General features: G+C 37.6%; 3 protein-coding genes across 7 annotated transcripts; 1 reads left to right on the top strand and 2 right to left on the bottom strand.

Annotated features, from left to right (window-relative positions):
* Positions 1 to 1,213: 1,213 nt before the first annotated feature.
* On the bottom strand, positions 1,214 to 4,848 carry LOC129421563 (uncharacterized). Of its 3 annotated transcripts, none has more exons than XM_055177196.2 (6): positions 4,759 to 4,848; positions 4,565 to 4,630; positions 3,107 to 4,165; positions 1,953 to 2,063; positions 1,541 to 1,657; positions 1,214 to 1,447 (listed from the first exon to the last, which is right to left on the bottom strand). In XM_055177196.2, the coding sequence occupies exons 2-6, from the start codon at positions 4,572 to 4,574 to the stop codon at positions 1,419 to 1,421; spliced, it is 1,326 nt and encodes a 441-aa protein (XP_055033171.2). In that variant the 5' UTR covers positions 4,575 to 4,630; positions 4,759 to 4,848; the 3' UTR covers positions 1,214 to 1,418. The 3 variants fall into 3 exon arrangements, with proteins under 3 accessions (XP_055033171.2, XP_055033172.2, XP_073723211.1); XM_055177197.2 differs by having other exon boundaries at positions 3,107 to 4,162; XM_073867110.1 differs by lacking the exon at positions 4,759 to 4,848 and having other exon boundaries at positions 3,107 to 4,162; positions 4,565 to 4,712.
* On the top strand, positions 4,838 to 10,323 carry LOC129421568 (protein VCF1). Of its 3 annotated transcripts, none has more exons than XM_073867111.1 (4): positions 4,838 to 4,957; positions 6,172 to 6,269; positions 6,757 to 6,868; positions 8,346 to 10,323. In XM_073867111.1, exons 2-4 carry the CDS (start codon positions 6,244 to 6,246, stop codon positions 8,595 to 8,597), a joined length of 390 nt encoding a protein of 129 aa, XP_073723212.1. In that variant the 5' UTR covers positions 4,838 to 4,957; positions 6,172 to 6,243; the 3' UTR covers positions 8,598 to 10,323. The 3 variants fall into 3 exon arrangements, with proteins under 3 accessions (XP_073723212.1, XP_055033182.2, XP_055033181.2); XM_055177207.2 differs by lacking the exon at positions 4,838 to 4,957 and adding an exon at positions 5,240 to 5,257; XM_055177206.2 differs by lacking the exon at positions 4,838 to 4,957 and adding an exon at positions 5,451 to 5,634.
* Positions 10,324 to 22,916, bottom strand: tepsin (TEPSIN adaptor related protein complex 4 accessory protein). The gene is made up of 13 exons (XM_055177192.2): positions 22,764 to 22,916; positions 22,167 to 22,239; positions 21,993 to 22,084; positions 20,159 to 20,252; positions 19,988 to 20,055; positions 19,500 to 19,581; positions 18,602 to 18,670; positions 18,306 to 18,494; positions 17,585 to 17,771; positions 17,375 to 17,488; positions 14,997 to 15,075; positions 14,093 to 14,227; positions 10,324 to 13,933 (listed from the first exon to the last, which is right to left on the bottom strand). Exons 1-13 carry the CDS (start codon positions 22,800 to 22,802, stop codon positions 13,499 to 13,501), a joined length of 1,656 nt encoding a protein of 551 aa, XP_055033167.2. The 5' UTR covers positions 22,803 to 22,916; the 3' UTR covers positions 10,324 to 13,498.
* Between the last annotated feature and the right edge of the window lie 363 nt (positions 22,917 to 23,279).

Here is a 23,279-nt window from a genome sequence, read left to right as displayed (position 1 = left end):
AAATCAATATTAAATACAATTTTGAATACAGAAAATATTTCGTAATGTTTGCATTTTTATTGCTTAATTATTATTTGGAAGTACGGTTAAATTAAACAACTGAAAATGAAAATATGTCCACAGTGACAATAAATATTTCATGTTTTCAAATAAATCATGTTTACACAACTTTAAAAAAAAGCATAATAATACTGTAAAAATATGAATTAGAACTCCAGTAAATCCTCTTCATGCATTTAGGTACATAATTACAAAATATAAAATACTGCAATGTATGTTTGCATTTTTTTTTTATATACTTAAAGAAATATTCCATTTTCTTAAAAGAAAAATCCAGATAATTTACTCACCACCATGTCATCCAAAATGTTGATGTCTTTCTTTGTTCAGTCGAGAAAAAAATGTGTTTTTTGAGGAAAACATTGCAGGATTTTTCTCATTTTAATGGACTTTAATAGACACCAACAATTAACACTTAACTCAACACGTAACAGTTTTTTTTTAACTGAGTTTCAAAGGACTATAAACAATCCCAAACGAGGCATAAGTGTCTTATCTAGCAAAACGACCGTCATTTTTGACAAGAAAAATAACAAATATAAACTTTAAGCACAACTTCTCGTCTAGATCCGGTCGTGATGCGCCAGGTGACCCCACGCAATACGTCATGACGTCAAGAGGTCACAGAAGACGAACGCGAAACTCCGCCCCAGTGTTTACAAGTGTGTTGAAAGAGGACCGTTCCTACATTGTTGTATGTCAACTGATACTAATTAATGTCTTTGTGTCAGTTTATTGCTTAAAATGGTCCGCAAATGTGTGTTTTATATATGTAACACGTGACCTCCCTACGTCACTACGCATTTACGTTAGGTCGTGCTGGACCGAACCTAGACGAAAAGTTGTGGTCTAAAAGAGCACATTTTCTATTTTTCCTGTCAAAAAAGACAATCCTTTCGCTAGATAAGACCCTCACGCCCCGTTTGGGACCGTTCACAGTCCTTCGAAACTCCGTTGAAAAAACTGTTACGTGTTGTGTTAATTGTTGGTGTCTATTAAAGTCCATCAAAACGAGAAAAATCCTGCAATGTTCCCCTCAAAAAACACAACCTCCTCTGGACTGAACAAAGAAAGACATCAACACCCTGGACGACATGGTGGTGAGCAAATCATCTGGATTCCTCTTCCAAGAAAATGGAATATTCCTCCAAGATAAATATGAGCTTTCAGATAAGTTTGTTTTTTCGTCAACATTATTAATTCATAACAATTATTGCATGGCAAACTTCAATTTCGGGGTGACAGTTGCTGTGAGTATAATCTAGCAAAGTTGTTCCTCCAAACCTTGAATGTTAATCCAAGCGTGCCTCATTTCCAAAATGTCAAGCTACGGGCAGATGAACAAATACCAGATATCCTTAATGGTATTTCCTCCATCGTTCTTTCTCTGCAAAACACAACATATTAAAATACAATTTCAATTATGAACACTGTAAACTTTCTTTGATAAACATAATCTTCCATTCATAATCTGACTTACTTAGATGTGGGTATCTCCATATATAACACAGGACACAGTAGCCAGCAAACAGCAGAGATATACCACCCATTCCTCCTTTACGAACATCAATATACTTTCGGTAGTACCACTGCCAACCTGATCAATCATATTAAAGCAACACACACATGTAATAACAGAAGCTAAACCACACCATCTGACTTGTGCATGTTTTCAGTAACTATAATAATATATATAATAATGTGGTTATCACCACACAACGCGCACAGAAGACATTAGTGTTCCTGTAAGGTTGTGGGTTCGAATCCCAGTGAACACACAAACTGATAAAATGTATACTTTCTTATGCACCGTAATTCTAATGCACAAATGTGAATGTGACTTAAAGCCTACAAGTGAATTTAAGGCATGTTGTGGATGTATGGGCACAAACCTTGTTTCAACATGGTCACAGTCTCTCTGGATGACTTTGGACTTTTAGCTCCAAGCCAGACACAGAGTTCATTTATTCTCACATCTCCAAGTTTCTGCTGTATGAGAGGCACTGCATGAACAGAAACATCATTTACATCTTCACATATGGTTAAACTTGCATGATTGCAATAAACAAAATTCATTTTTAGACTTCTTGCATTTCAACTTGAGGATGTAATGAACCATGAAGAACCACAACGAGGATCAACTTTCATTACATCCAATGGACCAATGGCCCTTTTCCATTCAAGCTGATGCAAGTGTAGCTCAGCCTGATATTTTTGACACCGAGGACTGTACATAATAGTGTCATGGTACCCAAATTTAAATGTTAAATAAAAGAATGTGGTTCATAATCACATACATAAAGCCATATATATGTATAATAAAGGCTAGATGTGTTAAGGCAGAGTCTCTAACGCCATCACCTGGCGGCCATCTTACCACAGACAGTTCGCTCACTCTAAGCATTGTGTTTTAATGATGCATGTACTTTTAAATGACCATAACTTGCTCAATTTTCTACCGATTTTCAAATGGTTTGGTTTCTTAATGATTGGTTTCTATAATTGTGGATACTGTAACATGTTTCATGAATTTTTTTTTTTAGTATAAGTATGCAGTGTCATAGGTACATCTTTGACGTTTATAACAAACCAAACATTTGAAGATCAGTAGAAAATCGAGCAAGTCATGATCATTCAAAAGCACACTACGAGTGAGTGAGCTGCCTGTGGTAAGATGGCCACCAAATGCCGACGTTCCACACAATTGGCCAGCAGCGCGGGCGAGACATCTAGCCTTTATTATACATATATCTATGCATATAGTTTAAAAATTCCACTAGTTTGCCATTCATTAGTCATAAGATTGTGTTAAACTGATTCCTGAAGGCATTGTTTGTTTACTTAAAAACAATCCTCTATACCAGTTTTGGATTTTCCCCAGAATATTTTATAGAAAAAATACAAAGCAAAAAAATATTTAAGGTTATATGCTGTCTTTATAATATATATATATATATATGTATGCAAATGGAGGTCCTTGCCATCATAAAGTTTGAAAACCCCTGATCCAACCCATCATAAACAGTACTTAAAAATCAAACATCACCTTTACTATAAGATGATGGACGAGGAAACCGATGCTTGTTCCACATATTCTCATTAGAGGAGTTTCTGACAGGTTTAGTGGAGATCAGTATCCTGTAGGCTGTCATTATCTCGGGATTCAATCCTAGACATGGCAATCTTGATCCATGCGCGTCTTCTACTGGTCGTTGAATGGACGTTTCAAAGAAACAGATTGAGGGTGTAGAGGAAACCTTTGCGGTTTCAAGCTGATTTGATTGTTGCATGTTAACAGAAATATCTTGGGTCTCAAAAGCAAAACCTTTGTGAGGTTCCGAAACGAGACAAGGCACTACCAGATTATAAGATCTTTTATTATACAAACTGTCTTTGATGTGGTCCCACACAGAAGTCTTGGATGTGAAGAAAGTAGGAGCTTTGAGCTCTTTTACTGTTGATACTGGATGAACATCACTGCTTTGGCCGTTTGGTTCGGTCTCCTCCAAGAAAGTAATTTTTCTGAGTTTTGGATTTTTGTGTACAGATGGAAGATGTGTGTTTTTTTGAATGGTTGGGACTGTGATGTTATTCTTGGTGATGGATAAATGTTCTGATAATGGTTGCACTTTTATCTTCTTTTTGGCTTTAGTAGTTTTTCCATTAGTTTGAGATGTTTGTGTTTGTCCATTAGTGATCTCACAAAAGCTTTTATCTCCTTCATGATCTGATAATGAGGTAGTGCTCTTTGACTTCTGTAAAATCGACTCACGCTCTTTCTGTCTTTTAGCAGACCATTTGCTTTTGGGTCTCTGTGTGCTTGCAACGGGTGTGACTTCAGTAGTCGCTTGAAAAATTTCTGCATTGTGAACAGACTTATTTGGAATAAATTTATTGGAATTTCTTCTGTCTTCGAAAGCCTGTCTCTCATCAAAAATCATATTCTTATCTGCTGTGCTGCTCTTCAGTTTGGAAGTGGTTGCACTCTTGGGGAGATCTTGGGGTGTTTTAAAGGTTTTCGTGGGTTGGGCAATTGGTGCCATTTTGCAGTGAGGAAGGTGAGACTTCAACCGTTTGAATGGCTTTCCACAATATGGACATTCTTCTAAATGGGATTGGACATCCAGAATACAAACAAGAAGAAATGTCAGTCATTAAAGGAATAAACCGCAATGAAGAAAAGTCACTGCATCACAGTTGTACTTTCAGCTTTTTCTATTAAAACAGAAAGTAGGTGGGAGATGTCAAAATGCTCATGCCTTTAACTAGTTAATAGTCTTTAAATCACAAATGCAAAGTTGTTGCTTGCTATTGTCATTCAAATATGGGAAATATTAGTGGGAGGGACATTCTTATTCTGCATTTTATTGGACAAGCTGATTAGTGCAAGAGACATCAATATTTTTGTTAGTTTATCTACTGAAAATTATTTTGTCAACTTTTAGCAACATACGACTATATTACTTAATATAATTTAACCTTGCAACAAATATTTGACACTTACCCACACTCATATTTAACGATTTTCCTGCGCCTTTTCTTTAGAAGAGAGTTAAAACGTATCTGGTGCCTGTATGTCATTATTTAAAACTTAGCTGAGAAAGCATTAGCATTATTGTTTAGCATTATTTAAAACTTAGCTAACGTACGTAAGCAAACTTAATATCAAGGACATTTAATTATCTCACGTGGACATACTTGAAAGTTGCCATCTGTTACCCCAGGAACAACGCGCGCACGCACGCACGCAATACAGTAAACCTCGCGAGAGGCCATGCTGGTTTATTTTGAGACCCCGTTAGCTGCCTTCAATAATGCCTGTATTTAAATGATGTTTGCATAACGCAATCACCTGTGAACTGCTACACGCGAGAACCGACTTGAAAAGGCGTTACATGTGAATATACCCGTTTTATACAGTTTATGGAACGCACGTGATTTTTTTCTGCTTAAAATTGGGATAACATTAAATTGAATACAAAATACGTTATATAATTACCACAAACTGTGTAAAGTCAGTCTTTAGCAAGTTAACTTTAATTTTTTGCAGTTTTCTTTTAATTACTTTCAATCTTAACAAAACGTCAGTTCTATTTGAATGTTGAAAGTTGATTATTTATTTATTTATTTTATTCCGATTTTTATTTTAAACATACGTATTACAACCGCAAAAACAGGGACAAACAGTCATTACGAGGTGGGTATCCTACAAAGGTAATACAGTACAAAAATTTAACGGTAGAAATAGGCTTATGCGACTTCATGTGGCGCAGCAAAACAGGCAGTCTGCTGACGTCAAAGTACCGCGAGAAATCCTCCTGTTTAGTCTAATTTCAAATCGCTCTCGCGGTACTTTGCCGTCAGTCTTGCATCAAACACACCCATTAAACGTTACACATCAGAATTTTACATCACTGCGTGTCACGTCACAACGACGTGCGTGTTACGTCATCGCGACAGCAACAGATGGAAGAGTGAACGAGAGCGATCCGGCGAGACCGATACATTATAACTTCAGATTATGGCTGAACTCAAGAGCAAACAGACAGCGGGCGTCAGTTATTAAATAGAAAGGTACTTCATCGCGTCATTCATTTCTATTCATACACGATTTTATTCAACCGAACTCGCTTCGATCATTTTGTGGCGTGAACGGCAGATCGCGAGGAGGAAGTAAAGTCAACCACGCATAGCATTGTGCTACGTCTCTGTGTTTGTCTGTATCAACAAACTATCGCTATTTTGCATGACAATATTAATATCGTTATGGATCGATCGAAGCAGTTAATATGCAAATCATTTTTAATCATGTCAAATCTGAATACGAAAACGAAAGCTAAAAAGGTGGAGCTGCCGTTCTTTGTCACTCGTATGCAGATATGTTGTCAGCATGTATGAACTGAATAAAGCTGCGTATCTACACACAAAGTACTCATTTAGTTACACGACGGTATTGCTCATTGTTACATCTGAATACAAATACATATGAATTTGTCGTTAATGTTAACGTTGTGTTCGTGCACCTGCGATGTAAATGTTACTGCAGCCTATCTTGATAGGTTCAGTAATTCCATGCATTTTTTAAACAAGCACCATTTTGCTCATTATTAGGGAGGAAATCTTTGCAGGTTCCCTCATATTGCTGAAAGGGTAGACGGCGATCTGCCCATATTTGGCTGTCAAATGCACACCATGTTGACAGAAAGCAGGTAAGGACCACCCTCACTTCCATTAGCATGCTTTTGTTGCAATGTGCAGGAATCCTGCATTACAAAACATCAAGGTTTCTGCTGTCAGTCTATGCAGATCCGCTGTGGCACTTGATGTCAGTTGGTTATTTTTAGATCTTCTTACAGAAGTCTGATCCTCTTGACTAGCTGCTATATTGGTTATATGAATCTTTGCTGAGCATCAAGCTCGACAGCTCTTGTGTTGGTGACATCTATATTGTTATTAAATCTCAAATCTGAGTCATAATCCTGCAGCGGGCATATTGATGACTAACGGTTCAATCAAATCTGCAGCCCTCCAATGCACACACATTTACAACAGCTGCTTGCAGTGCTCGGCATGGGCTGCAATAGTCTCTGAAGCGCCTCAAACAGGCTCGGTTATTTAATAATAATATACGATGGCATCCATGCGTACAACAGACCTTGTACAGGAAACTATTATGATGATGATTTTTGTCTACAGGAAGCGTAGGCGCAGCTGTGAAGGGGAGGAGACTCAGGCCTTACCCCAGGCAAAAAGATCAGGAGGTTATACCTTTCTACCTGAACTTGGCCGTGATGTCTGGGACTCTGAGGTATGTTGACCAAACTGAGACGCTTAGGTTATTGTAAAACTTATAAAACGAATCATTATACCATACTATTCTTTTTATTATTCATATCTAGCATGCATACTGTGCTTTGCAGGCATGCAGGTGATGCCATTTGCTAAAATATGCGTTGTACAAAACTGTATATGCCACAATTCAATGTATTTGACTTTAGAGTCCCTTTATGGAAAGTCAGAGCACTTGGCGGTCATATTTGCAACGCCTCCGAGTAGCTATTTAAGTCATGCAAGACCAAGCATTATAAATATCTTCAAAAAATTGCAAGTTAAGGTCCCACTAAACCAACATATTTCGAGCTAACAATTAAACCCGTACTATTATTTTTGTTCCTGTACTTAAATTACACTTAGTGATTGATCGCGATTAATCGCATACAAAATGAGGGTTTGTGTTTGCATATTGTATGTTTGTTTACTTTGTGTAATTATTATTTATATATAAAACACACACACACACACACACACACATTTAAGATTAATTATTTATATATAATATAAATTATATAAAAATAGAAATAAATTAGGGCCAAAAATCACTTTTATTTTGTATGCGATTAATCGCAATTAATCTTTTCCCAGCCCTAAAATAAATATATATTTACATGTAATTGTTTCTTAAATACAGACATGAATGTGTGTGTATTTATATGTACATAATATTTACACACAGCACACACTTGTATATTATGCCAAAAATCACTTTTATTTTGTATGCGAATAATCGTGATTAATCTTTTCCCAGCTCTATTTACATGTAATTGTTTCTTAAATACAGACACGAATGTGTGTGTATTTATATGTACATAATAATTACACACAGCACACACATTGTATATTATGCCAAGAATCACTTTTATTTTGTTTGCGATTAATCTTTTCCCAGCCCTAAAATAAATATATATTTACATGTAATTGTTTCTTAAATACATACATGAATGTGTGTGTATTTATATGTACATAATAATTACACACAGCACACACTCGTATATTATACCAAAAATCACTTTTATTTTGTATGCGATTAATCTTTTCCCAGCCCTAAAATAAATATATATTTACATGTAATTGTTTCTTAAATACAGACATGAATGTGTGTGTATTTATATATACATAATAATTACACACAGTACACAAACATAATATGCAAACACAAACGTTTATTTTGTATGCGATTAATCGTGAGTAATCGTTTGACAGCCCTAAAAGATCCTTTTTATCCATGTTGCTCCAGCTACTGTGTATGCATGGATGCTGGCAAGTACGTTGTAACCTTCTATACAGAGCCCCTCCACTAGAGAATTTTGCTTATTGGCTGTAATATCTACTTGAAGGCGGTATTTAATTTGCTAGAATTGAGTGTATAGAGAGCTGCATGGATGACGTATTTTTGTAGGCCAACCTTGAACGAAAGGTGTTCTATCAACTTCCCTTTTTCTCAACAGTCTTCCAGCAGTGACAGCAGTGGGATAAGCAGTCCAGAGCAGATAATAGGGGCCAGTTCCTCCATTCAGACCACTGACCAAAGACGACTTCCTGTTTCCCAGGCTCCCTGCAGCCCTACAATCCTCGCCCAACCAGAAGATCCAGCCACCTCCTTGAGCCAAAACGGCGTTTCGTACCACAACATCAACCGCATCCTGAGAGAGGCCCATTTTAATAGCCTGCAAACTCGTGGTCAGCAGGGGCCGACGTGATTGGGAGTGACCTATGACATGCAGTGGACCTGTGAGAGGGACATTGGCACAAATAGATGCCCTCTAAATACATTTGTGTTCAGCACTTTTTTCATGTTCATAGTGTTTATGTGGGACTCTACTTGATCGTGTTGACCATGAACGTCACATAGGTGCTTTATAAAAAAGTAATATCTCGAATTCATACAAGATTATACAAGCTCTGTCCCATTTATTCTACTAACTAGACCGTCACACATGGTGCTGTTCATGTTTTGCACTCTTTGGCCAGTTAAATAATTATCTTAAGGCCTTTGAAAGCCGAAGGAATGAAACTGAACCGTGTGGTTATATTCTCAACCCTGAAGAGTCGGTCATTTTAGAAAGATTACTAATGCTGTTGGTGGGTGTTTACAGAGGATCTGTAATGTAACCATGCTGGTTTGGTTCTCACTGGTATTTTAGACCTTTCCAGGAAGTACGTGTGGCTTTAGATTTCTTAAATAACCAAAACTCAGGTCTAGAGGATTGTCTACGTGCCATGAAGTGGGGATTTTGGAGCTATGGTTTGGACTATAAACAAGCAACTTAGTGCCAGATTTTTAGAAAGCCCTTATAGCCTGTCTTTACTTGAACCTTCAAGAAAACCAATATCACACGGGAGAGAGAGGCATTTGGACTATTGGGCCAAAATTTCATGCATATTAGACTTAAGTCTGTTGATGTGTGTAATGAAGCTCTTTGAATCATGATTTGGGTTATGATGTTACTAAATGACAGCTACAGTTGAACTAAAAAATATTTGGACTTGGTACAGTAAATCATTGCATTAGATGAAATCATTGCTAATCTGATGTTATTATAAATATACAATTTAAAAGTCTTCTGAAATATGCTGGTTTAGTCAGTTCTGTGTAACATGAGGACTCGTCTTCTATGGGCGCAACATAAAAAATGACCTAAAATTAGCCTGCACCCAACTAAGCTCTCCATAGCACTCTTGACTTCAAAGTCCTAAGAAATACTTGATCATTACACATTTGTACAAACCATTTGCTGTTTACGCATTGTCTGACCAACATATACAATGAATTATATAATTTCAGAATGCTTATAACAAACAAGCATTGGGTCCCATTCACCAAGCATGCATACAGACGTTTTAACTTACAAATCATGATTCAACAAAAATTTTCATACTAAAATGTATTTTAAATATATACAAAAGAACAACTCAGACCACATGTATGCAATAATCATGAACAAGGAAAAAAAATATATGTATATATAACACAGATATATATTATAGGGTTCTTTTCCTTGTTCATGATTATTGTACACGTGTTGCAAACATTTAAAGATAGTTTTTGGTGAAATACGATTTGTAAGTTAAAACGTCCGAACGCACATTTTACGAACAAATTTGTGCGTATGCATGCTTAGTGAATTAGACCAACTGGTCTTACTAAAATAAAATGCAGATATATTTAGTCTTAACTTAAAGTTTCAGCATAGGCAAGACAGGTTAGTTCAAGACGGTCTCATCTGAGCCACATGTCAGTGCACAATACTGTTCAATCCAGGCACTGTGTGAAAGTCTATTAGCTTTAGATGATGCGAATCATCCAAGCGGTCAACATTCTGTTTTGTATGTAATATATAGCTAGCATATATACAATATTTGAAATCATTGTTATTTTATGAAACATTGCTTTAATGTAAATGAAAATAAAGAGATTTCTTAATATATGTGTCTATATGTGAATGTTTTATTATGTGTGCATGAGCGTAATAAGACACTTGTTTTTTAAGGCTTTTGTTGTGAGAAGTTTGGTACCCATTTATCAGAATTAAATACTTTTCTTTCACACAAATACTTTTGCTTTTTACACATCTGCACATAAGTTAGACATTAAAGGTTTTTTCATCAAGCTATATTTTGTGGGTGTTAATGTTTGTACTTGTAAAATAAAGACTGAAAGACATACTGTAAGTGATTTAAAATAAAGAAAGATTGTGGTGCAAATTTCAGATCAACCATTGTGGGAACACTTAAAGAGGACATTTCACAAGACTTTTTTAAGATGTCAAATAAATCTTTGGTGTCCCCAGAGTACATATGTGAAGTTCTAGCTCAAAATACCATATAGATAATTTATTATAACATATTAAAATTGCCACTTTGTAGGTGTGAGCAATAATGTGCCATTTTTGGGTGTTATTTTAAAAGCAAATGAGCTGATCTCTGCACTAAATGGCAGTGCTATGGTTGGATAGTGCAGATTAAGGGGCGGTATTATCCCCTTCTTACATCACAAGGGGAGAAAAATTTTAATGACCTGTTTTTTCACATGCTTTACCAAAATTAAGTTACTGGGTTGTTATTTTTTACATTTTCTAGGTTGATAGAAGCACTGGGGACCCAATTATAGCACTTAAACATGGAAAAAGTCAGATTTTCATGATATGTTCCCTTTAAGTGTGTGTAAGTTGCAAAAATAACTACAGTAAAATAATACATTTTAAACACTTTTTCATGAACATTTTCCTATTTGTCACTGGTCAGATAAACATACAGCATGTGAGCCAATGTTGCTATATGGGCTTGGTTAGATCAGGGGTTTTCAAGCTGGGGTCCAGGGACAAAGCAAAAAATGTACTTTGTAGCTAATTATTTAAGCTTGTAAACAATGTCTTTTTATAACAATTACTATTTATCTAACACAGTTTAACCCCTAATAAGACCTGATTTTCCTTAACGTCATAGTTACGCGGGGGTTAAAATGACCCCAGAGATTAAAAGAGTGATTACAAAAAATAAATACATTTTTAAGTATTCAAATAAAAAAATTTTTTTACTTACCATCTATACATTAATGCTGTGATTTGGGATTTTTTTATTTTTGCATTTCCCATTTATTTTCAAATGGGGTTCTTTTTACCCCCAAAGGGACTATTTAAGTAACATTTTTAACGCCTCTTAAGAACGACCGAATCAAGCCCAGTGTTTTTATATGAATCTTGACAGATGATCTGTAAAAGTCACAAAATCTTATTTCACTGAGATGAAGGGAACCATGTTTTTAAACTAAAAAAAATAGCTTGGGGTTAGATTGACCCCAAGGGTCTTATTAGGGTTAAATGTTATTTTTTATACAAAATATGGATATATATTTTATAAAAGGGGTCTCCTGGTGAAGGTCCATCTTATGTGGAGGTTCCTGCCATCATAAAGTTCATAAAACCTGTGTTAGATCGCTCCAACAAATAGCAACATTTATAAGACTCACTGTGGCGGTTTCCCAGACAGGGTTTAGGATAATCCAGAACTAGGCCTTATTAATATTAGGTCATTTAAGAAGTTTTTACAAACATACCTTACAAAAAAACACTACAGGTGTGCATCTTAAAACAAAACAATGTCAACAAAATATGTTAAAATTAAAGGCGTTTTTAATTTTAAGCGGGTCAAACACGCATTTTAGTCTGGGACTAGGATAAGCCCTGTCCGGGAAACCGCTCATTGTGTTCAATTATGTGACACTGACTATGAAATTCAGTCTCAATCTAATGAGATTAGGAGCATCAAAGTTTGATTTTAATTACACAGTCAATATTAAAGATATCAAGGTTATTTTTCACAGAATGTTCTTTACCTGTAGGATGAGTTTATGTAGAAATCAGTAAATCACAAAAAAATGACTTAAGTTGGGTTTCATAGGCAGGGTCACAAATCAATCCACAAAATTTTTTTTGTCTCTGCAAGCTGTTAAATAATAAAAAGTGACACACTTCATCTCTTAAAGGTGCAGTGTGTAAATTTTAGCGACATCTAGTGGTGAGGTTGTGAATTGCAACCAACGGTGTGGTCCACTGCTCAACCCTCGCTTTTGAAACACATAGAGAAACTATTGTAGCCACCACTGGACAAACATGTCATCGTCTGAGAAAACTTAGTAAAAAAGTTTGTCCGTTAAGGGCTTCTGTAGAAATATGGCGGCACAAAATGGCGACCTTCATGTAAGGGGACCCTCTGTGTATGTAGATAAAAATATCTCAAGGGAATAAACACATAACGGTTCATTATGAAAGGTCTTTATACACCCCTGATAATATAGTTTTATATATTATTTTGCATTTCGGTGAAAAGATCCTTCTAAAAATTACACACTGCACCTTTGAAGACACCACAATTAAAAATGATTCAGTTTTCTATATATTACTGTATCTCAAAATGACTTTGCAGAATTACACGTACCATTACTGATCATCAAAACTCAATCCGTAACCTGCACCATTAGCAGCATTTTCACAGGTGCACAGTGCATAGAGTAAACTGCAGTCAGAATTCATCCTCATGTGTGCATCTGTTATATTTCAAAGATTTAATCGCCATAGGCACCGGTTAAGACAATGACCTGTTTTACACACAGATCATTTTCCAATAAAGAATGCTTATATTTAGGTTATTGCACAAGTTAAAGGGATCGTTCACCCAACAATTGAAATTCTGTCATTATTTACTCACCCTCAAATTACAAACCTGTATTACTTTCTTTGTTCTCCTGAACACAAAGGAAGACATTTTAAGCAATGTTTGCAATGAAACCATTTCTGACCACCAGTATGTATTTCCTACTATGAAAGTCGATGGTGCTTGATTACGAATATTCTCCTTAGTGTTCAGCAAAACAAAGAAATTTATCCAGTTTGTAATAACTTGAGGAATTTCTAATTTTGAATGAACTATCCCTTTAACACAGAGACATATCTATATTTAACTGAAATATGACTTCATTTCTATATTGTATAATTACATGGTCAAGAACAGTAGCTACAGGTAAGAAATGCTTTTTTTAGATTAAAGGATTAAGTATTTCACCCTACATCAGAACACTTATATATAAACAATAAAGTTAGCATCAGAGATTGAGGAAGGAGAAGGCTGACGTTTGCTCTTTGCATTGTTCAGGTCCACTAGACTCTTTAGTTCTCTCACATCTTTTCTCAGTCGCACCTGTCTGGACATCTGTCTCGACGGGAACAGGCTCAACCAAACACACAGGTTTGCTTCTGTTCACCAGCTCCATCCCACTGAACAGTGATTGTCTGGAAGCTTCTAAGAGCTTGGAGTGGTTTCTCTCCTCTTCTTGTACTCTTTTGATCTCGGGTGCGGTGACGTTACCTTCTGAGAGATCTATAGACGGTGGTGACTCATATGAAGTTGCTGTTTCTTCTAGTTGTCCAAGAAGGAAGGTGAAGGATTTGGAGGGCTGCTCTGAAAGTGAAGAGGTGGAAGAGGCTGGACATCTGGGATGGGTGACACAGCCGAGCAAGGCTTCAAACTGCCTTAGGAGCTAGTGAAACAAACATATTGTTTAGTTATTACACAATAAAATTTTGCATTTATGTGAATGCAATGGTGAATTATATTTGTAATGATCTGTGTATATGACTTCTAAGAGAATGTAAAATAGTAAATACATTTTTAAAACACATGGTTTGGCTTACAGTACCTTGGTGGCTTTGTTGGCAACAGGGCCTGCTGGTCCCTCACTAAGCTGTGCAAGGCGTTTGTGTGTGATATTGAAAATGTGGTCCAGGGAGAGGAAGTCTGATGACATCAGACAAACCAGAGCACATAGCGCTCTCTGTAGGCAAGAAGGAGCATTTTAAGTTATGCTGTCAGGATAACTATAACACCATAATACTGTGTTTGACCCCCTTTTGCCTTCAGAACTGCCTTAATTCTACGTGGCATTGATTCAACAAGGCGCTGAAAGCATTCTTTAGAAATGTTGGTCCATATTGATAGGATAGCATCTTGCAGTTGATGGAGATTTGTGGGATGCACATCCAGGGAATGAAGCTCCCGTTCCACCACATCCCAAAGATCCTCTATTGGGTTGAGATCTGGTGACTGTGTGGGCCATTTTAGTACAGTGAACTCATTGTCATGTTTAAGAAACCAATTTGAAATGATTCGAGCTTTGTGACGTGGTGCATTATCCTGCTGGAAGTAGCCATCATAAGATGGGTGCATGGTGGTCATAAAGGGATGGACATGGTCAGAAACAATGCTCAGGTAGGCCGTGGCATTTAAACGATGCCCAAATTGGCACTACGGGACCTAAAGTGTGCCAAGAAAACATCCCCCACACCATTGCATTAATGAGAAATTGAACAGGTGTTCCTAATAATTCTTTAGGTGTGTGTATACAGAGGGGAAAATAAGTATTTGACACATCAGTATTTTTACCAGTAAGGGAATTTCTAAGTGGGCTATTGACACAAAATTTATACCAGATGTATCCATCAAGCCAAATATTGAATTCATACAAAGAAATCAGAACATTTAAGTATACAACTTGAGTCATAATAAATAAAGTGAAATGATGTAAAAATAAAAAGACATTTTACCATTTGGACAGTTTGTGCGTGGTCCTGGAGTTTGCGAGAGAGAAGTTCAACCACCACCTCACAGTTGAGAGTGGAACATCTAAAAGCAGATTAAAAGATCAGACAAAATATTTTAATAATGTGTTCCTGGTCAGAGCCAATGTTTTAGTGGACAGTGCTTCAAAATGTGGCGCAGACGTGCTTTCGGCAACCTGAGTTTTACTCCTTGGCTTGAGGTCCTTTTCTCTCTACCTTGTACTTTCCTACCCTCTCCAAAAACTACTGTCTTCCAAATAAAGGCAATTTTTAAAAAAAATCTGTTTCTGTAGCACAAATGGTAGAGCACTGCATTAAAGGAATAGTCTACTCATTTTCAATATTAAACTATTACCTTAACTAAGAAGAGTTGATACATCTCTCTATCATATGTGAGCGTGCACGTAAGCGCTGGAGCACGCTGCGACACTTTGATAGCATTTAGCTTAGCCCCATTCATTCAATGGTACCATTTAGAGATAAAGTTAGAAGTGACCAAACACATCAACGTTTTTCATATTTAAGACGAGTAGTTATACGAGCAAGTTTGGTGGTACAAAATGAAACGTATCGCTTTTCTAAGCGGATTTAAAAGAGGAACTATATTTTTGGGAGTACTTCGACTCGGCGCAGTAACACCCTCCCTCTCCCATTATGAGAGGGAGAAGGGGAGCGGACTTTTCAGGCGAGTCGAAGTACTCCCAAAAGTGCTATTACGCCATAAAATATAGTTCCTCTTTTAAATCCGCTTAGAAAAGCGCTACGTTTTATTTTGTACCACCAAACTTGCTCGCACAACCACCCGTCTTAAAGGCGGAGTCCATGATGTTTGAAAGCCAATGTTGATATTTGAAATCACCCAAACAAACACGCCCCTACCCCAATAGAATCTGGACCTTCTGTTGATAGACCCGCCCCACACATACGCAACCCGGCATTTGATTTGATTGGCTATAAGTGTGTTTTGGTAGTCTGCCCTTCTCCTTTCCCAAAGCGTTTTTCAAACATCGTGGACTCCGCCCTTAAATAGGAAAAACGTTGATGTGCTTGGTCACCCCCAACTCCATCTCCGATTGGCACCATGAATGGGGCCAAGCCAAATGCCACCGAAGTGTCGCAGCGCACTCCAGCGCCCACGCGCACACACACAGACGACAGAGGGATGCATCAACAATTCCCAGTCAAGGTAATAACAAAGTTTAATATTGAAAATGAGTAGACCATTCCCTTAAGCAACCCAAAAGTCTTGGGTTCGATCCCAGGGGACACACATACTGATAAAAAATATATACAGATTAAATGCTATGCAAGATAATTTGGATAAAAGCATCTGCCAAATACATAAACGCAATGACCAGGGTTCCCACACCTTAGTTAACTTCAAATTCAAGGACCTTTCAAGGACTTTCCAGGTCCAATACCCTCAAAATCAAGAACTAAATTTAGGGACACATTTCAAGTGAGAGCAAGGTTACATTGTGTTACCTTTTAAGATACATTGTTACAGTTCCCTTTCCCCCACTGCGGTGACACTTTGGGGACGCCTTCAGAGGTGTGTCTGAATGTGTATATCAAATTTAACCAATGGTGAGGCTTAACGACAAAGACAGGGTGACGTGGAAGCCAGGAAGTATATCACTATCTGAAATATTGCCAAAGACTGCATTACAGGTACGCAGGAAGTATGGCAAGAGAGACGCAGCGTCTCGTTCCCTTCTCAGGGAACAACAGTTACATACGTTACCCGAGACATTTTCATGCGTCAAACACAACTATGCAAAAAAGCATTTTGGTATGAATCAACATTCGCATACAGAAGATATAAGTATTTAAAGCAAACAGTTTAGCACGTGTGCTTAAAAAGTCTAGAATTTTTTATATTATCCTACAGGGAATATGGATTTTCCCCCCCAGAAAACGTCTTGCATAAAATAGTTTCAAGCACTTTCAAGCAAATTTAGTAAATTTCCTTCAGTAAATATATCAAAAATGTATTTATCATTAGTAATATGTGTTGCTAAGGACTTCATTTGGACAACTTTAAAGGCGATTTTCTCAATACCCTCAGATTCCAGATTTTAAATAGTCTCAGACATAAATATTGTCATATTCTTACAAACCATGCATCAATGGAAAGCTAATTTATTCAGCTTTCAAATGATATATAGATCTCAATTTTAAAAAATTATGACTGGTTTTGCGGTCTACGGTCACAAATGTCATGGCTGAAATACTGTAAATCTATGTATTTACTTGCATTGCAATGCATGCAGCATGAATATTTGTAAATCAATATTTAGTTTGACTGCACTGACCCAAACTGATGCCAAAATCAAGAGCACATGCAATCATGAATCATTTACTCTTTGATAAAGTGTTGGCTCTCATCTCTGGATAAGAAGACTTTGGAACCGCTGGTCAGACTGTTGATAAGTGCCATCTCCTGACCACAGTCCCCAAGCTGCATGGCCTCCACACTGATTTCAATAAACACAAATGCATCAGAACAGCCAAGTGAATCATGTCTGGCTCATATTTCACCTCTTTAAGAAAAAAATACACCTAAATCTTACCGCTCTGATAGATCACCGCTTTCCCGACTCGCCCCCGAATGGCTGCCCGAGCCACCTGACTTACTACTCCTGCTTACTGAGGTCTGGCCGACCGGCATAATTTCCTGGGAGGAGTTTTGGGAGGAGCTGTGGCCGCTGTCCGTCTCTTCCCAGCCTCCACCGGCCTGCCCTGGACACCTGTGTGATGCTGCAAGGCGTGGAGACATTAGAGATGTTAACTCTTTCCCCTCCATTGACAAGTTAACGCTTCCCTACCATTGACGAGTATTTCTGGCAATTCGTAATACAGCTATTATCCACCATTTGGCGCTCTTCCACAACTTATAAAACATGGAAGTATCGCCCTAGAGCAAACAGCTGTATGTCCGTGTATGTTTTGAGGATCACTCTGAATCTGATCTCTATTAAAAGTATTAAAAGCTTTTTGCTCAAAATTTGGGTGTTCCTAAAGAAACCTACCCATATTTGAGAGGTGATAAGAAGAGAACTAATCAAGGTAGGATGAAACTTTTTTGTTTGAAAGCAGAGGGTCTGTTCTTTCATTTGATATATTGTATGTTTATATATTTAAAGAAAAACATTTTCTGGAAGGAGGCAGTAAACTTTTTTGAAAATAATGAAAAATGCTGCGGCTGGCTGGCAACTTTTTAAAAAACGCTGGCAGGAAAAGAGTTAATTTTATTATTAATGCACTTCTGATCGGACCTTGCGCTCGCCTCACCTCTATGGTCGTGGGATCGGATGTTGTAGGCACACGCTGGCACGGCCATCTCCACGGCAGCGGATGGAGCCACCACGGCGTGGTAGTAGTTGTCGTGGAGACGGATTCCGGGATGCTCTGCTGGAGGAAGGACAGCGCTGGCAACCGCTTCTGCAGCTCTCTGTATTTTGTCCAATAAAGTCGTTCCATCTTAATGAGATAATAACAATAAGAGCAAACACATCAGCATGACTTGCAAATGGTAAATAGTTTCAGCTCTGGACTTGGATGAGAGGCATGAATTGGCTGATTCTTACTGGACTCTGTCTTTCCTGGGCTGTTTCCAAACCCCTGCATGCCAGATCTGAGCGACTCAGAGCCCATTCCTATAAAAAAGACAATTTTATTATGAATTAATTACAAGTCGAATAATAAAAGTTTGTTTTAAACGACCAGTGTGTAGGTTTTTAGTGGCATCTAGTGGTAAGACTGTGAATTGCAACCAACGGCACATGCCCTGTCCAAATGGCACACTCTGAACTTGTGGACTTCCAAAGAGTCCATTTGGGACAGGGCCTCAGTCTACAGCTCACCCATCCCTTTCAAAATGCATAGAAAAGCTACGGTAGCCACAACAGGACAAACGCGTCATCGTCTGAGACAACGTAGTAACAAAACTTGCTTTATAGAGCAGTTTTTCAGTTTAGGGCTACTTAAGAAACATGATGCTGTGAAATGGCAACTTCAATGTAAGAGACCTGCGTTGTATGTTGATAAAAACGGCTCATTTTATGGTAATGAAAACAATACAGTTCGTTCTGTAAGGTCTTTATACACCACTGATCAATCAATCAATTAATCAATCAACAAAATTTATTTCGGTCCTCACACAAAATTTCCAAAACAAAGAAAATTTATACATACATATCAACCGAAAAAGGTGCATGCCGAAGCTTATGCTTATTTTGCCTACCCTTTATACATAATTATGCAATAAGCGAATTGGTCCATTCAAAATAAACATACAGTTACATAAGACAATTTATGAAGATATAAATACAAAGGTACACAAAGAAAAAATCTGATATCTTATAATATAGTTATGTTTATTATATTGCATTTCTGTCAAGATATCCTTCTAAAAATTACACATTGCATCTTTAAAACAACTTTTACATTGAAAGGTATTTTTAAGTATAAACTAAATCCACTCACCCATGGATGTTTTGACTGTTTTGCATGAGGTAACTCCAGAATCTGAAGACATGGTATCATTAAAGAGCAGACTGGCCAATTCCTGTAATGACACAAATGCTGGACTTCAATAACAGTTAGAAACATGTATGGACAGTCATACATATCTATCTACTTCTTACTACTCTTATACATCCTATATTCATGATATAATTTAAGTGTGGTACATTTAATGTTCTTTAAATGACATGCTCCTCTTGCTAAATTGGTAGGACTTAACATTATAGCGATCAAAAGGTTGTGGTTTTGATTTCCAGGGAACACACATACTGATAAAACGTATACCGCCTACAGTAACATGCATTGTAAGTTACTTTGGATACAAGCGTTTGCCAAATGCAATGTAATTGTAAGTGCAGTTATGTGTCATATATTTCAAAACTCAATATTTAACAGAAGTATGAAAAAGATTTCAATTGAAAGAAAATTATAAAAGAAGACAATTTTACCTGAGCGCCGCTTCTGACTTTCTGAAATGGGGCATTGCCGTGGATAGGGTCCGGAGGGCCGCTGTACACTATCATTGATACAATATTCGTCACGTAAGAACTCAACATGATACGGATATCAATCGTTTACATTCCTACAGTGTGTATTGTGAATAGTTGAGACCTCCTTACCGATCACTTCCTGTATAAATGTAGCATTTCGTCGCAGCTCTGTGAGGAAGTGAGGTGGTCCGTGGCTACATAAATGTAAGAGAATCTTCAGGACCTAAAGGATGACAAAAAGGTACAATAAACAACAGCATTTCGCAGAAACTTACACTCACCTAAAGGATTATTAGGAACACCATACTAATACTGTGTTTGACCCCCTTTTCTACGTGGCATTGATTCAACAAGGTGCGGAAAGCATTCTTTAGAAATAATGGCCCATATTGATAGGATAGCATCTTGCAGTTGACGGAGATTTGTGGGATGCACATCCAGGGCATCAAGCTCCCGTTCCTCCATATCCCAAAGATGCTCTAATGGGTTGAGATCTGGTGACTCTGGAGGCCATTTTAGTACAGTGAAGTCATTGTCATGTTCAAGAAACCAATTTGAAATTATTTGAGCTTTGTGACATGGTGCATTATCCTGCTTGAAGTAGCCATCAGAGGATGGGTACATGGTGGTCATAAAGGGATGGACATGGTCAGAAACAATGCTCAGGTAGGCCGTGGCATTTAAACGATGCCCAATTGGCACTAAGGGGCCACCACCAGCCTGCACAGTGGTAACAAGGCCTGATGGATCCATGTTCTCATTCTGTTTATGCCAAATTCTGACTCTACCATCCGAATGTCTCAACAGAAATCCAGACTTATCAGACCAGGCAACATTTTTCCAGTTTTCAACAGTCCAATTTTGATGCAAATTGTAGCCTCTTTTTCCTATTTGTAGTGGAGATTAGTGGTAACCGGTGGGGTCTTCTGCTGTTGTAGCCCATCCGCCTCAAGGTTGTGCGTGTTGTGGCTTCACAAATGCTTTGCTGCATACCTCGGTTGTAACGAGTGGTTATTTCAGTCAAAGTTGCACTTCTATCAGCTTGAATCAGTCGGCCCATTCTCCTCTGACCTCTAGCATAAACAAGGCATTTTCGCCCATAGGACTGCCGCATACTGGATGTTTTTCCTTTTCACCCCATTCTTTGTAAACCCTAGAAATGGTTATGCGTGAAAATCCCAGTAACTGAGCAGATTGTGAAATACTCAGACTGGTCTGTCTGGCACCAACAACCATGCCACACTCAAAATTTCTTAAATCACCTTTCTTTCCCATTCTGACATTCAGTCGGAGGTTTAGGAGATTGTCTTGAACAGGACCACAACCCTAAATGCATTGAAGCAACTGCCATGTGATTGGTCGAGTAGATAATTGCATTAATGAGAACTTGAACAGGTGTTCCTAATAATCCTTTAGGTGAGTGTATATACAAAGCAACGTGTGAATTCAAACTACAGATTCTTATTAGTACATGTGTACTGATAGGGGGATCGAACCCATAACTTTTTATGCTGCTTCAAAATTGATTTAAGGTGTGGGTTTTTAGCAGCATCAAGCGTTGAGATTGCAAATTATAACCAACCTCAATTTCGAAATGCAAAGAGAAGCTACGGTAGCTGCCACAGGACAAACATGTCGTACCTGAGAAAACAGAGGCGAAACACGGCCTGTAGAACAGTTTGTCAATTTAGGGTTACTGTAAAAACATGGCGGCCACTTCCATGTAATGGGACCCGCGATGTACGTAGATTAATTCTAAGGTAATTAAAACAATACATTTCGTTTTGTAATGTCTTTATACACAACTGATAATATAGTTATGTATATTATATTGCATTTCTGTCAAGAGATCCTTCTTAAAGTTACACCTTTAACCAAATTGTTTTTACCCTCTACTACGAGGTTTAAACCTACAACTTTCAGTTATCAACCAATATCTTTACAGCACTGAGCCCCATCTCACCTTGAGTTTGACGTGGCAGGACTCAACCTGCAGTCTTTCCAAGAGATACTCCAAAAGACACTGGCAGCAGCCCACAGACTCGTGGGAAATATCTGAGGTTTTATGAGAGTCAAAATCCACAAGTTCATTTTTCTGTCCTATATAGACAAAACTGTGAAGCTTTAGAAAGGATACTGCTGATCTCCTCAAAGAGATAACCTGGACATGGCGATTCGTCATCTGCTGTTGCCCGCATGAGCGTGGGCACCTAAATAAAAAATCAGCGTAGAGCTGAACAAGGATAACCTGTTCAAAAACCATCTAATATATCTGACCCTTTTATAGTACAGTCATAGGTTAATTTGGGGTCACCATGATTTTATAACATATACCATAGTAACTATGATCACTGTGGTAAAACCATGGTTATTTTTTTCCAAATATATCGTGGTATTTAAAGATATTCACGTAGGTTAACTTACAATAGTATTTACATTACACTTAAAGGCACTACAGTTACTAAACAGGTAATAGCCCTGGTTTTACTACAGTTCAACAACCCTGGTTTACTGTAGCAAAACCATGGTTACCACAAAATAACCATGATTTTTGAAAACCATGTTCAAAAAACGTATTGTCACCGTACGTGTTTATAAACAGCAGCAGCATACGAATATCACACACTCCATGTAAACATTTCAACTGCTACGCTAGCTCCAGCTATATATGATAATGCTCATGGGTGTAAAAGAGCTCAGCTGGCGTGATATTCCCAATGACACAGATACGTACTTTCTGTAGGAAAACCAAGCGTTCCAGTAAAGTGGCCATGACGCGCAGTACGATGTATTTTGGCCGGTCTATGTTTCATTTCTCACAGGGCGGATGACCGTGCAGCTTCAGCCTGCGCAAGAACATTTACACAAACCTATGTATAGTCCATCCACTCGGGCTTAATATATATGCTGTTTTTTCTTTTTTACGGTATTTAATTTAAGTTCAGAATATAAGTTATAGCTTTGTTTTATACAGTATATGGTTTAGTTACAATCTAAAATTCAATATTTAACTAAATTAATAACATTTAAGTGCGATTGAGCACTATGTTGTTTAAGCCAATAGGACGCTGACCTATACCACACGTGACTAAAAACAGACGTTAATCCATGAGGATGTTCTTGATTCTCCTAAAATATCTTTGGTCGGTATTTCTATTGGCCCTTTGCTATGCGTAAGAAATATATAGAGCCAATCAAAAATCAGAACGGGTATTATCGACGAATGCACCGATTGGTCAGCTATCGCCAA

Source organism: Misgurnus anguillicaudatus, chromosome 4 (genome assembly GCF_027580225.2).
Source record: "Misgurnus anguillicaudatus chromosome 4, ASM2758022v2, whole genome shotgun sequence".
NCBI classification, from domain to species: Eukaryota; Metazoa; Chordata; class Actinopteri; order Cypriniformes; family Cobitidae; genus Misgurnus; species Misgurnus anguillicaudatus.
The sequence above is the reverse complement of the archived record's forward strand: the minus strand, read 5'-3'. Positions and strand labels throughout refer to the sequence as shown.